General features: G+C 44.8%; 1 protein-coding gene across 1 annotated transcript in view; it reads right to left on the reverse strand.

The window, feature by feature from the left end:
- The window catches only part of FHOD3 (formin homology 2 domain containing 3), a 91221-nt gene that overhangs the window by 21837 nt on the left and 53599 nt on the right, over positions 1 to 15785 (reverse strand). The window contains exons 6-9 of the mRNA XM_064294597.1: positions 14092 to 14211; positions 13056 to 13217; positions 8330 to 8520; positions 5435 to 5627 (exon numbers count right to left, since the gene is read on the reverse strand). Of these exons, the coding sequence (XP_064150667.1) occupies positions 5435 to 5627; positions 8330 to 8520; positions 13056 to 13217; positions 14092 to 14211 (666 nt within the window). The remainder of the gene's footprint in view (positions 1 to 5434; positions 5628 to 8329; positions 8521 to 13055; positions 13218 to 14091; positions 14212 to 15785) is intronic.

A 15785-nucleotide genomic window follows, 5' to 3' on the forward strand; every position in this document is an offset into this window, starting at 1 on the left:
CCTCAGCAGGTGTCAGCTAGGTGTGTCTGAATCAACTCTGGGAAGAATTTGAAAATCAAATTTGTTCCTAATCAAAGCTTTGATATATGAAGGCCAGGTCAACAGAATCAAAATTTGCCTTTTATCAAATGTATTTTTGTGTGTGTGCGTGTGTTAGGTAGTAGCTAAACTTTTCTTAAATATCACTGATGATGATGGAATTTTAAAAGTGGAATTCAATCACAGAATCATATGATGTTAAGAGCTGGGAGGGATTTTCCCAGTTCTGGACCCACCTCACTTTAGAGAGAAGAAAAGGGGAGCCCTCTGAGATTAAACTGACTTGCCAAAGGGCCCGAGGGGTGAGTGTCAGGGCCCAGATCAGAACATGATGCTGACATCCATGCTGAAACTGAGTTTGGCAATACTTGCTACTTCTGACTGTGTCAAAAATGTAGTTGTTTTAAAAAGTGTTACAAACCCAGGGTGATAGTCCCTAATACTGACTGAACAAAGAGTCGGAGCATATATGTTTTAAAAGAGGTATGCTAGAACATTGGGCCATATGTACACCATGTCAAACACCTAGATGAAAAATACAGGTCAGTTAGATTAGTGTTTGCAAACAGCAGCTCCATAGATGGCTGGCTTCCCCTTTTCCTCTAGTGTCTGAGCCATGGCAGCAGAGGCCAGGACATATCTGTGACTTGTACCATCTGCACTGCTCCCTCCTCACTTTCTGGGGCCAAGCAGCTCCTACTTGGTCTCAGTACTTGCACCCAGGTTCAGCAGGAGAAGCACCTGCTAACACTCCACTGTATACTCACAGATTCATGGATGTCAGTGGAGGAAAAGAGGCCCAGGTCAGAGGCTGCCCAGAGTCTGGGGACAGCTTCTCTGGCCTGGCCCTTAGCTACTGCCCTACTTCCTCTTTGGGTTTAGGGCTCTTTTCTGTGGCTACTCTGGATCAGGTTCTCATATTGAGTTGCCATGAGGCTCAAGCAGAGGGTTGGAGGGATTTGTCTACTTTTCTAGCAGTAGGGAGAGACCCACTATACCTGCCACTCTTGACAGGGCTACTGATTAGCCTGAGACTCAGGGATATGCCCAGACAGCTTGGGAAATGCAGTTAGCCCTTCAGTCCCTGGCACACACAGCATAACGAGAACGCTGGTAAGGTGGTTAGTGATCACACGAAAACCAACAGGAAAGTATGCGTGCATGGTTCAAAGCACTGAATGGTGCAGGCACTTCTTGTGCTAATGTTAGTTTAGACTCAACTGCACTCGTGGGAAGATCAAATGTGAGGTTTGTCATGTTTCTAAGCAGTCATACCTCAATTTCATCCTCTTCATCAGTCTACCCGAGAGGACAGGACAGGACAGAAAAGACAGAAGGGACTCTTAGAAGGCACAGAAGTCAGCGAAGGTGAGATCATCTCAGTGTCATGTCAAATTTCAAGAAACTAACCACCACAACTAGGTACACCCTCTTGATATGGGAGTTGCCAGGCCCTGCTTGTCTGGATACTCCCTCCACGAGCTCCAAGACCAGTCTTGGCCAAAGTCAGGAAGGACTTACAGGGCTCCAGGCCAGCCTCTGGGACCATTTTCTCCCTGAACACTGCTCATGATGTTGACGACCAGGTTGCCTGGTTCCCCGACCACTAAGGACTTCAGCCCTAGCTCTGTGCCCTGCTATGTGGGTGGCCATGTCCCGCTAAACCCACCACCACCTCTGGTCATCACGGCCTTGGGAAGTGGAGCCCTCTCCATTTGCCTGCCCCTCCTCATCAGCTGTGGTCCCTCTCGGGTGCTGAGCCCCCACCCGCCTAGGCTTCCTGGTTTGGGCTACAGTTAACCCTGCCACACACAGGCAAGACAGGACAAACTGAACTGCCCAAGCAGAATGTTTCATATTACTCTCTCCTCAAAAACATGGAATTCAGTTCTTTTTAAATCTCATGCATTCCCCATGCTGGCATCTGACTGACAACATGTACTAGATAAACTTCTTTTTTTCGCATTCACTAAAACATTTTCTGCTTCCATTTGAATTTGATGGGAGGACCTAGTCAGTGGCAGGTAGAAGCTGTACAGATGTTCTCAGAGCAGAGGTGGACTCTCACGCAGACCTCAAAAATATAAGGGAAATTAAAATACGCAGAAAAATTTTGACTATTTCTGGTGGCTGCTAACTTGGAAATAGTGACTTATTCTTTCTTCTTTGGGCAAAGCTTAAAAAAATAGTTAATACTTCTAAAACATTAATAAATGTTTAAGAAATAGAAAATTATGTCATTCAACACTGCATGACTGTCAAAAACTATCTACAACATTAAGAAATGATAGACATAAATGCTTATAGAGATGTATGAACACTCTTATTCTTTCTACATAATGTCAAGTAAATTAAGAGGTCTAATCTGGAAATCTGATAAAAGTAAGCAATAAAACAGTGTTGTCATTCAACTCCTTTTAGAGGAGAGCCTTTAGTTGTTATTCTTTAGATAAAATATCCTTTTTCTAAAAATAAACTGAGGCCGAAAAGGCATGAAAATATCTCAATTTTAAATAAAACGCACCCTGGATTTAAGCATTTTCACCCAGGTTACAAGGCCAGGCCAGCCAATTAGACACAAGTTTTTGGAGACTTGACTAAGCTTTTGGGAGCTGCAATGATAAAATGCTTCAGTTCATCATCTTCCATGCTGCCCGGACCCAACGGCGCCGTGACAAGAGATGACAGTCTTGGTCCACTACATTTTTTTTTTTAAATCTCGAGAGTTTATTTATGTAACCAGGATGATTGATATTTTTCAGCAATTAGCACACATTCAAGGTGCTGTATATACAAAGTCTTGGGCCCTCTCAGTACCCTCAAAAGTAATTCTTCCTTTTTCATAGAAGAGGAAGTTGGGGTTGAGAGAGGTTGGGTGTCTCATGCAGGATTACCCAGCCCCTCTTCCCCCCAGCCCTCTATGGCAGTGTCTGGGATTTACTAGCCTATTTTCTACCACCCATCAGGAATAGGATGGCAACAGACAGGGCCAGAGGAAAGCAACACTGTTGCCTCATCTATAGCATCCTTTGGTCTAGAACCAGTTTGGGCTACAAGGATAAGGAATTAGTTTCTCACTGATCCTTACCTGGGAGGGCCTCTGGGTAATGAGAAAGGAAGCCCTTCACAAGCTAAGCAAGGGGGAGAGAAGAGAAAGGATGGGCACTCAGGAGCTGAGGTGGGGCTGACTCTACATGGCATAGAGTCTTCAGGTTTTACCCAGACATCTCTGTGTCTTAGAAGACAATGGTTTTTCTAAAATAATCTCTCTGCTTAATAGTTACTATGTCAATAATCATTTTTCCTACAGTATGCTGCTTTAAAAATAACTTACTATATCCAGTTTTCTCTAAAATCTCTTCTAGCACTTATGTTCAGGGGCTATATGAGCCTAAATCTATTTCCTGGTTTTGTGTTCGATGGTTCAAGCTGTATATACATTGTTTTCACAACAGGTCAGGAAATCCTTGGGGTACACCCCTGTCTTTTACTGTTTTCCCATCTTCCTGAGTGCCCCATGCATTGAGAACTGGGAAAATTTGAGCCTGTACGCTTTGCTGTGAGTGACAATTTCCTAATCTTCCAGCAGATGGCAATCTTTCTACATGACTGATGCCACCTTGATAACTAAAAAATACGTGCTACACTGAAAATGAGCCCCAAAGTAGCCTATATTGTCCAGATTTTAATGGGCATTTAAATATTTTTGAAACAAAATCTAGAAACACTTACCAAAATCTAGAAGCATTTATAAATAGGAAAGTCAGATGTTTTCAGAGAAGTACAGAACTAATCAATTAGTGGGATCTTTAAAAATCTCAAGAATTTGGCAACAATTTTTTGTGTTTTCATAACTATAAGCACATTGGGCTTGTATTTTTCACCCTGCAATGTGTCTCATTTCCAGAAGAATAAGTGATCCTTTTTTAAAACTTTTAAAAATAATCCTTTGAAATGAAATGTGGGCCACAGTTTGCCCAAATAGATTCAATTTGCCTTCTCATTGCTGTCCTCCAGGAGGCTGAAGATCCTACTGAACCCAGATTTCAGAAGAGAAGGAAGACTCAGCTGGGTGGCACTGGCAGTCAGAACTGCCAGAGGAGGGTAGAAAGTGCTGCTTCTACAGAAAAGTGTCTGAGCATCCCTGAGGTTCTAGAAAATTCCAAGGAAACAAGGGATTTGGGTGGAAATAGATGGTGAGATTAGTTCCAGGTTCTCCTCAGAATTGCCTTAAAATTGCAACACAATTTTTAAGTGAATGCATCCGGGTCTCTGTGTGAAGGTCACACCCCTCAGGAATACACACTCTTTGGGAGCAGTAACAGTGTGCCCTCTGTACAATATGAACACACATATGAGCACAGAAAGCAGCCTCGATGACATCTTCTTAATTGCTTTTATCTTCCCCAAAAAAAATCTGCCTGGCTTGCTTTCAACTGATATTCGTAGACTCCAGGATGATGGCACTCCCTACGGCTTCATCCTGTACTTGTTCCATTCCCTGTATCAATGACAGCCTGTGCATTTCTCAAATCTATGCATGGATAGATTCAGTTCATGGGTATCAGCCCAAATAATGAAAAAAAAAAAAAAAATCCTGCTGAAGGTCCCAAGTGTGATCTACAGTATCAAAAAAAAAAAAAAAAAGATTTTATTCTCCCTGAGTCTCTTCCAGTAAGAATAAATGGTGAGTAAGGGAGAATTCCCAGAAAATGTCACCATTTTGCCTGCAAGTGACCTGAGAGCTTACTAGTAGATGAAATAGGTGAGACACCAACTTGGTTTTCACATTTTGTGAGAGCACATCAGAAGAAGAGTCTCTACTTTGTATCGTCTGTCTCTTGTGTCTTCATGTATCCCTTCACCCTCCACTTACTGAGCAGCTCCCATCTGAGTGCTCACTGCACCCACCTCCAGGGCAGGCTCAGGCCTGAGTGCTGGAGACAGACAAAGAGCCCAGGAGCACGGCAGACATGTAAAGTGCATGGTTACCCAAAGGTGCTGTTGGGAAACTTCTACTGAATCACTGTCCTCTTGGGATCTCTTCCCACCCTGCTATTTTGCCACTCAAGGAACTGCCAAGAGCCCGTAGATTGTCTTCTGAGCAATCATATCAATTATTTCTCTGTTCAGATGCCTAGAATGAGTGGTCCACGTGTCAACTCATTATATACCATGGTTAGGATGATAAAAATCCTGAATTAATTCCAAATCGGTTCTTGAATTTTAAATGTCTGAGACCCTCATTTGTTACGCAGCAGATTTTCTAAGAAATGGTGGAGGAACAGCTTAAGATCACTTTTGTAAAAGAAGGATTCCCCCCTCCGCCACAGTCCAAGGGTGGGGGCGGGGGGAGGCACAGCCTCCAAGTTGTGGTGAGGTTTATGAAACTTACATCAGTGATCATCTTCCCTCTGGTCTTGTTCCTCTCTCTGTGGTTGGCCCGTTTCTGTTTCTGCTGCAAAACCCTCTCCCTGGTGGTGCGATACTCTAGTGCAAATTCGCTAATGATCCTGCAGAACTTGTTTATGTTCACCTCCCGAATCGCGTAAGGCGGATGGCCCATAAAGAGCAAAAAGGAGTGGAATCTGCAATGAAAAAACAGTAATGGCAAGACTTCAGTTTCAAAGAACAAAGAGGCAAAGCACAACCACTGGGGCTCTAAGCCCACCATTCCCATTTCAGCAGGACGGTATTGTTGTTGACAATTGCTGTAGACTCAGCTCCAGCTCACGGCAACCCCATGTACAACAGGACAAAATGTTGACCAGCTCTGCACGGCTTCACGACTGTCGGTATGCTCAAGTCCACTGCTGTGGCCACTGCATGTTTTGAGTGCCTTCCAACCTAATGGACTCATTTTCCAACCCTATATTGGGCAATATTCTTCAACAAGATATCCCTACTTTAGTCAGTGCTACATACAGGACTCCTGCTAAGGACTTCATTTGAACCCAGGGCTCTATGGTGTAGATGTTCTGGATTGGCACCACCAAACCTCCCTTCATCCGTGTCACTTTTACTACCCACCACAACTGTGGTGAGTTCCTAGCTCATCCTGGTCAGTCCCAATGGAGTGGCCAATAGGCAATAGGCAGAGTTCAGGTCAGACAGAAACAACCATCATTTATGGATGACCAGCTTACCAAGGAGAATGGGAGAGTCAGGGCAACGCATCATAGCATTTTGTTTGTTTAAGTGAAAATGCTCGATGTGGCTAAACACAATAGCTTTATAAGACCTTCATAAAAATGCTCCAGTTTCAAGACATTCCAAATGGAAACTATTTGTTTATTTTAGTTTTTTTTAAAGTTGGGAATTGACTGTATCATACAAAGCATGGAGGGCCAAACCAGCTCGCATTCCTGCCTCCCCTTTTTAACCGTTTAAGAGCACAGTGAACTTTGAGTCCACTATGAAATTTGACAAAATCTCTTATAATATGCTCCAACACAGAGGGCAGCTGTGAGGGCTAGTTGATAGTACAGTTAGGGGGATTTATAGCTGAACACCTAAAATTCCCAAAGTTCTGATTAATGTACAGCTGTTGTCCTGGAGGGAAGACTCTGTTTCTTATTCCTGTCCTGGTCGACATTTAAAAAACATTCTTCTTCCCCATAGGCTGAATCAAGACCCAGGAAGTATGATTACCAAATGACATGTATTAGATGAAGAGAACCAGGTTTTTTAAAGTTCTATATGAGTTCAAGGAAGCGGGGGAGAGGGAGGAAGTAAGGAAGAAGGGGTAGGGGGAGGAAGGAAGGAAGGAAAGAAAGAAGGAAGGAGAGAAAAAAACAAAAATATGAAATATAGAGGGATTAATGAAATTACCACACATTTATTCACCAAAAAAAAAAAGAAACAATTGAAAAAGCAAAACAAAACAAACAAATGCTCAAGTGTGGGACTAGGGAGTGGGCTTTGGGAGCAGATCTTTGGGAATAGTTTGGGATTTAGCTGGCTCCAGGCTCAGTGAAGAATATTGAATATACCATGAACTGCTAAAAAAAATGAACAAATCTGTCTTGGAAGAAGTACAACCAGAATACTCGTTAGAAGCAAGGATGGTGAGACTATGTCTTACATTCTTTGGACATGTTGTCAGGAGGGATCAGTCCCTGGAGGACATCATGCTTGGTAAAGCAGAGGGTCAGTGAAAAAGAAGAAGACCCTCAACAAAATGGACTCGCACAGTGGCTGCAACAATGGGCTCAAACATGGTAACAATTGTGAGAATGGCGCAGGACCGGGTAGTGTTTCCTTCTGTGGTATACAGGGTGGCTATGAGTCGGAACTGACTCAGTGGCACCTAACGAGGCTCAGCATGTGCACCTTATGAGAGGCTGCTGGGAGAGCCCCACCAACAGAATTCCGGCAGGGTCTTGTTTAAGAAGGTCTGTTGTCAGCAGCACCTGCTCCAGGCAGACCATAGCCTGCAGGTCTGCACGTCCTGCATATTTGGTCACCAATCTGTAAGGTCCAGGACGCAGCACCTAGACCCTGGAGGCCAGGGCCAGGGTCCAGCAACCACAGTCTATGACAAAGCAAAGGAGAAGAAAGTAGTGGCACACGGTAGGAAACGCCCTGGCCTGGGAAGTTAGAAGACTTGGATTTTAGCCCTGGTGCTGCCACCACTGATTGCTGAACAGCGCTGGCCAGCCACTGAGCCCTTCTAGGCCTCAGCCAGCCTCTTCCTGGGCAAAGCAAGGCCTGGCCCACCATCGCTGTGTCTCCTAGTGCCCTCCCAGATCCAGTGACTGAGGAAGGCTGACCCAGAGGATGGCGCCTGTGGTGGGGTCTGGCCTCACCCAAGCAGGCTGCAGTGCAAAAGCAGCCATTGGGGAACCCACGAGTGGAAGCTTCTTGGAGGTCAGATTCCAGACCATATACAGGACAGACTTTAAAGTAAGTAGAGCCATCTCACAAGACAGTGTGCCCTCTGCAGGCAGAATTGTTCAAGCAGATGCAGACATGTAGGGTTTAGTTTGTCAGAGATCTTAACGGATGCAATTCCTGATTGAGTGGGATTGTTAGATCAAATTCTGTCTGAGATTCCTTCCAACTTCAAGATTTAATGGCATTATACTGTTGCTGTTGTGTGTGTAAGAAAAATTAAGTACCCATGAAACCATTAAATACCTGCACCAAAGTCTACTTGCTACTTAAAAAAAAAAACTTACCAAGAGTTTATAGTAAAAATTTTATAAACTTAACCTTTAGATTTTGGTTTACATAATATTTTTGACAAGCCATTGTACTGATGTTTCTATAAGTTCCTTGATCCACTTACCTGTTAATTATTCGTCTATGGACAATTTTTAAAATGATAATTCGCTCTGCACAGTCTTTTAGGAACTCTGACATTCGTTGTTTTAACACTGGTTTCATTTCATGTTTTGCAATTGCCTTGAGATGATCCCATGAAGCTTTGCATCTTCTCTCCATCTGACATAAATTATCCTGAAGTTGATCAAAGTCAACCTGAAAATCAGAGAGAGAACATTGCAAATGCGCTGAAACCACTGGGCACCAACCTGAACTAGGAAACCAAACTGCCTCTGGAAAAACAAGACCAAAAGACCCAAATCCATATCTGCGAATACAAGCATATTTACTGGGTAACAATTTATTCACATGTGTTTCTGTCATTATTTTGACATCAAATATTCAGTGATAAGACTGTTCTCCAAATAAACCCAATACAAGTGTCATCTTTTTTGGCCATATTTGGAAAAGAAATTTTAGGAAAGTCTCGGTGAACTGTAAATTAAAACCGGATATCAAGGAACCCTAGTACAAAATGAACTGAGTAGATGTCCCATAAAAATCTTCAGAGTACTTTCGATCTTCAAAAATGATATTTCGCTCAAGGTTGGAGGGACACAATCAAGTCATGCAGGGCTCTGATGTGTCAGGCCAGCTAATGGGCAGCCAGCTTCTCTTTTACACTGTGTAACAAATTATTTTACCCATGCACTCATTCACTCATCCAGCCAACACTCACAGAGAAACTAGTGTTCCCATACCAGACACTAATGAAGACAAAAATATATGCCAAAGGAGACCCAATTCCTGCCCTGAAGGAGGGTCACTGTACGACAGTTGATTACCAAGCACTGAAGGATGTACAGAACCCACCAGCCCTGTGTGTGCATGTGTGTGTGTGTTTGAGTGTATCTCTGTGTGCACATATGTGTATATGCATGTGTCTCTGTGGGTGGATCTATCTGTGTGTGGCTGTGTGCGTGCCTCGCTGCGTGGATGTATTTGTGCATTTGTGTGTGCGCAAGTCTGTGGGTGTGCTTGTGCACGTGCTTGAGTGTGTGTCTGAGCATCTCTGTGTGTGCGTGAGCCATGTACGTGTATATGTGTGTGTGCATGCATGTGTGTAGGTGTGTGTCTCTGTATGTGCCTCTGTGGGCGGATGTGTCTGTGTGCGTTTCTCTGCAGCAGGTGGGTGTAGACGTGTGTGCACACATGTGTCTGTGTGTGTCTGTGTGCATGTCTGTGGGTGTGTCTGCACGTGTTTACGTGTGTGCACACACGTGTGGTCTTGCCAGCAGGGCAAGCCACATGTGCAAGGAACAGCTGAGACAGAACACTCGCTGTGTATTCAGGGAAGGGCAAACAGTTTGGGTTGTCTGAAGTCGTCAGAAACGAGGCTTTCTCAAGGTAATGCTTTTATAGAATTTCTAAACTAAAACTTATGTGGATTAAAGAGTTAACTTAATCATGAAAAAATTCACTTGAAAGCGACATTTCATGGAGGTAGATGTGGAATCGGGGAAAGAATTGAAAAGGATAAGAGGGGAGGAAGAAATAAATAATCAGACAGGTAAGCTGAAGGGAGGGGAACTGAGGCAGATGTAGAGTGAGAGATGGTGGGAAAGGAGAAACTTTCAATAAATAGAGCCACCTTACGAGAGTGTGCTCTCTGTAGGGAGGATGGGCAAGTGAAAGTCAGAAAGAAAGGATGTGCAGAAGTGAGCTGCTGTTGCTTAAATGCCATTGACCATGGTCATGAAAGCAGGGTCTGGAGGGAAGTGTCCCTGAGGGGACTTGCTGGAGGGACCTCAGACCTCTAGACCAACCCTCAGAAGGGTAATGGCGAGAATCAAGTGAACAAAGCTGGAGCCTGTGATAGGACCTATGGCACCAAACGGGATGAAGCCATGGTGAGCACAGTGGAAGCCTGATGCTGAGCACAGAGGCAGCCAGTCTAGACATGGAGTGTCCTGGATTTCTCGAGAAGGCAAGTTTAGGCAGAGCTCTGGAATTCAGGTAAGCAGGGGTTCATGGGACTTGGAAGAAAATGATTTTGCCTGAAACCAAGAGAATTTGGGGTCCAGTTAGAAAAGGACTTCATTTTCCCACGGAACAACAGAGCTGAAAAAAAAAAAAAAAAAAAAGATTTGGTCTTCAAACTTAGGGTAAAGAAAATGCAAATTTAGGAAAGAAGGACTGAATTGTTCAAACATAAGGCTGGAAGAGGACCCAGACACTTGGGATTGACAACTCGTTTCTAGAAGGAGACTTTTAAGCCAATTGAAGTAGAGCTGAGTCATGTAATAGAACCACAACTCTCCACGTTTGTCCTCTTTTGCATCTGGCAGCTCTCTTGACCCATTATAAAGTAACTTCGGTTCACTCAAACATGCACGAGCAGCTTTGTGCCCTCTGAGCGGCTGGTGATTGCCACACATGTGATCTGAGACTTCATAATAATTTCACAGCCTCAGAATCTACTGCTAGCCCCACTTCATAGGCGAGACACTGATGCATAGAGAAGTGACTTGTGAGAGACGGAACTGGGATTTGAGCCCAGTTCTCTTTGGCTTCAGAGTCTAAGTTCTAAACCATCATTCCTTAAGCCTAGGTTTACCCTTAAAAGATTCCACCCCAGGAACAGAGCTGGCCTGGCTTTGTTTTGAGAAGGAAGTCTTCACTTGCAGACTGCTCTATATGGGCCACTTTCTGCATGTAGGAAGATGTGTGGGCTGTGCCATGAAGTAAAGCCAAGTCTTATCAGTCTGGGATGCCGGGGGACAACTCAAAGATGAAAGGAGGGCTGGGGCTGTGGAAGGGATGTGGTGGGGGAAAACACACATCATGAGGCTTTAAAGATATGTTGCAAATTCTTTGACACTTGTCCAGTCAAAATGTGGAGGCTAACAGCCCTGCCCTCTTTGAATGTGGACCAGCTTTGAGTGACTTGCTTCTAAGGATGGAATGTGAAGACTAGGTCATAAAGAAAACAGACCTTCCACCTGGCATGTTCTCTCAATCATTCCTTCTATGGGAGGCCACCCACAAGTCCCAAGGACACCCAAGGAGCCCTGGCAAAGGCCCATGTGGGGAGAAACTCAGGCCTCCCTCTAACAACCAGCAGGTAAGTGAGCCTAATTTCTTCTTGGTGGTTTTGGAAAAAGGGCCAAGATTAAGAGGATTTGTCTCAAATAGTTTTTTTTCTAAGAAAACTGCCTTCGGAGGAGGTTCTCATTGGGAATGTCAGAGCAGCAACTGGAGGACTCTGTTGGGGACACTCAGAGAGGCTTTCCACCTTGTCTTGGATTCTGAAGTAATATTTGTAAAGACCTCAGCAGAGTACCTGGCACTGGGAAATACAGCATACCAAAAAACCAAACCCATTGCCATCGAGTTGATTCAGACTTATAGGAACCCTATAGCACAGAGTAGAACTGCCCCATAGGGTTTCCAAGGCTGTAATCTTTATGGAAGCAGACTACTACGTCTTTCTCCCGTGGAGCAGGTGGTGGATTCAAACCACTGACCTTTTGGTTAGCAGCTGAGTGCTTAGCCACTGCACCACCAGGGCTCCTGATACAGCATAAGTGCTTGTTAAAGTAAAGAGGATTCTGTGTCTAAGGAGCCCTTCGTCAACTCTCTGAGCTGGGGGATTGCTGGCCATGCCTCTTTCTGCCGTAAGGCAGGTCCACAGTTAGGCCGCTCAGAACTGCCTGCTGGTGAGCCTTGCACCTGCCTGCCCATTACTTTTGAGGCAGGTAAAGGAGGCTCTCAGCCACCAGGTCCCCAAAACCAGTTCTGTCGGAGAGGACAGAGGGAAGGAGGGCTCTTTGAAAGACACCTTAGCAAAGCCCCACTCTCTCCATCTCTTCCCTCCTCTGCCCACCACTCCTTCTCCTCATATTAGATTCCAGAGCTTCCCAGTGCTAAAGGTTGGCCTGCTTTTAGCTCCCACTCCCTAGCCCAGAGTGGGTTTCCAGGAGTTTCCTCCACATTGGCCTGGCTTCTGTACCCTATTCAAGCCCCTCCCAGCTGGGTTTCCCATTACTCCCAGGACCTTCACATCTCCAGGTGGTGGTGTGTTTGGGGCTCCTCTGGGGGTTGTTCAGCCTCAGTGACCCACTGTATTGCAGGCAGTGGGGGTTTCGGCTATTGCAATGGTCTCTTTTCTAATATACCATAAAATCATGAAGATGCTATAACTTTGTACTACATTTAAAAGCTTGCAGCTGAGGGGCCAATGATACTATTTACAGCCCTATAAAAATGTTACCTCTGCACAAGATCCTAGGGATGGGCAATCTGTGGGTTGTGTAGGGCCAGGTGGGCCCTCTGCTTCCTGGCTCCACAGCTCAGGGTAAGCTTATGGAAGTCTTAGGAGGAGCAAGCTGTATCTTCTTCACATTTTTGACCACCTAAAGCAAGCCATGGAGTTTCACCTTCTGGAGAACCCAGCGTGGTGAGTAACACTGCTCAACAGTGGACTTAGGGGTCATGACTGGGATGGCAGGCTTGCCTTACATACCTCAGTAAGAAAGAACCTCACAAAGAATCAGAGATAGGAAATAGATCTGAAAAGTCCATTAGAAATGGCATGAAACGAATCATATTCACGAACTCTCTATAGAGCAGGGCATGCAAGTGGCATTGAACATTTTACTTAACAGAGCAAGAGTTCCTCAGAGATGACTGATAAAGGCCTGGCGTCTGAGGCAAAGGCAAGGCCCACGCCGCTGTGTCCATAGACGTACCTTGGCTGACCTGGTGATGGCCCCGATCTCCGAGTACAGATCGGAGCTGTCTGGGAAGTTTTCCACCACCATGGTACACACGTGGTGGAGAAGTGACTGCTTGTGCACTGTGTCTTTGACTTCTGGAACCTTCTCGAGGTAGCTTAACTCAAATGCTTTGGCCTGTTGGGTAGACATAAAATAAAATAAAAGACAGGAAAACTACATTTCAGGCAGGTTCCTAGATGAGCACAGGTCTACCGTTGGAGTTACCCGATATTTAGTTTTTATCTGACTGAAGTTCCTCAGGCCACATACCCCATCCTCCTTAGCTGATCACAAGTGGACCAGCCACACAGAATGAAACGAGCCATCCAGTGCTTTTACACCCAGCCATGTGCTGGGGCTCTACCCCTAAATCAGGGTGCTGTGGGTCTTGGCCACTGGGTTTCTGCAGCTTCTTTCTCCTCTTGCCCTACTGCTTTTTCTACTTCCCGGCCAAAGTTTTTTAGGCCAATTAAATAAAAGAAATTTAAATATCAGAATGTGTATACCAGAAAAACCAAACCTGTTGCCACTGAGTTGATTCGACTCATAGTGACCCTACAGGACAGGGCAGAATTGCCCCATAGGGTTTCCAATGAATGCCTGGTGGGTTCAAACTGCTGACCTTTCGGTAAGCAGTCATAGCTCTTAACCATTGTGCCACCGGGGTTTCTAGAATGTGTATAGGCACAATTACGTGAGCAATAAGCTCAGGGGAAAAAACGTGTAGAAGAAAATATTCCTGATGTCAATTCTGAGAGTAGCCAAGCTTCATAAGGAATAGTACGCTTACTTTTCTAAGTCTGCTTATTTACAGCAAGATGCAGGTTCAAATAAGTAGGCCTTGATATTTTAAGGGAAAAAAAATCCTTCCAATTTTTAGCAAGAAGATACCAAAGTTGTTTGTTCAATTGTGCTTTGGTGGACCAGAGGCACAACCAACCATCAGCAAAGGAGGGGCAGGAATTTTGTGGTCAGGGAGTCAGGAGGATAAGGAATGTGAAAGACTTACATTAGTTCCATTTAGAAAGTTCCCGATGGCTAACAGAGTAGACAGGATAAACCCCAAAGTTTTATTGTTCTCCAACTGGTCTATTCCTTCCTTCAGGTCCAAAAGTGGTTCCGCTACTTCCTTTCAGTTAAAAAAAAAAAAAATTAGAAGATGATAAAGACTGTACAGTTTGGTTTTACTTTGTTCTTTTTAATTTTTGCATAAGGTGATTAACAAAAGTTCTCCCCAGCACAAGGCAATCCCATGTGATGGTCATGCACTCTTAGGTGTGGGAAAGGTGCCGAAAGGTGGCAGGGAAAGTCGACGTCATCACCAGCGTCTCTCCATCGGAAACCAGGAGTCCAAACGTGTACCTGTGACTAACAGAAGCTTGTGCAGGTGTGACAAATGCTCTGTCTTACCCCTATTTCTGCCCACCTTTCAAGCCCAGGCAAGACCCGTAAGTCACAACACTCTCCCCATTCTCTCTCCTGACCAGGGCTGACTTCTATGACACTCTTCCTTTGCCTGTTCCTTCAGCATCTGGACCACTATCTTCCGCTTTCCCTTTCTCCTTACACACAGATGACACTGGGAGCTGTGGCCTCACTGTTCCTGGACCACCCCAGGTCCCATAACCTCTCATCTAGACACTCTGTGATTGGCCACCTCTTAGCCTGGGCTACTCACTGGGCAGCTACTGTCTTTATCACTCCCACTGTCTCAGGTTCCCCCACCATGCTCCGTAGTCTCATGGCTTCAATTTCCCCCTTCTCTCGCTGTTTTCATTCTGTGGACGCCCATGTCCTTACTGAGGCTCTCAGCCAGCCTAGATCCCAAACCCAGAAGGTTCAGTTTCATTCTCTCCAGCTTAGCTTCTGCCAGGCTGGCCCTGCCAATCCTCAATCAAGGCTGACCCAATTATCTGTTTTCTCCATGATGCTACCTCGCTTTGTTAGAGAAAGTCACCTAAATGTGCTGACTGGTTTGTGACCAAGTTACACTAGTCATCTTAGCAGTCCTAGGTTTCATCCCTGCTTGATTCCCCCAATGGATTCAAATACAGTAGTTCCCTTCTGAAACCCCTAAACCCACTGCCACCTATCTGGCCCTCAGCATAGGCCCTTGTCACCTCCTCTGCAGGGAGATGGAGACCATGCAGCCTCTCCATCCATCTATGCTTCTGAATCTTCTGTGAGTACTTCCTCTCAATTAAGCTCACATCTAGTTTATCTTCCATTTCTTCCTTTTCCTCAACCCTAGCTCCTTGTGTTCAACCTGCAAAAATACCCCATTGCCCTATTTCCAGAGAAGACACCTGCTTCCTCCACTATCTTCTCAAGATGAGTCTCCCATGCCTTCATCGTTAAGGTCTCCTTCTATTCTCCTCCAAACTTCTTGCAATCTGTCTCATCCTCAACTTTCTACTGAGCATACTCTCTCAACACTGCCCAGTGACCTGCTAATTGCCACAGTCAACAGCAGCTTAGGTGATGATCAACAGATGCAAGGATTACAGCTGATTTTATAGATTATACTTTTTTATATTTTCCAAATTTTCTACAAAGGGCATATAAAGTCAGGAAAAAATAGTAGGTTTTTTTTTTTTTTTTTTAAACTAGTCATTTGGTGCCTACAATCAAGTATCTGAGGCTGGTGCCAGGAGACACTTTAGAATACCACCCCACTGGCAGGCTGCTGATCACTTAGAGTGT

This window comes from Loxodonta africana, chromosome 11 (genome assembly GCF_030014295.1).
Source record: "Loxodonta africana isolate mLoxAfr1 chromosome 11, mLoxAfr1.hap2, whole genome shotgun sequence".
In the NCBI taxonomy this organism is placed as follows: Eukaryota; Metazoa; Chordata; class Mammalia; order Proboscidea; family Elephantidae; genus Loxodonta; species Loxodonta africana.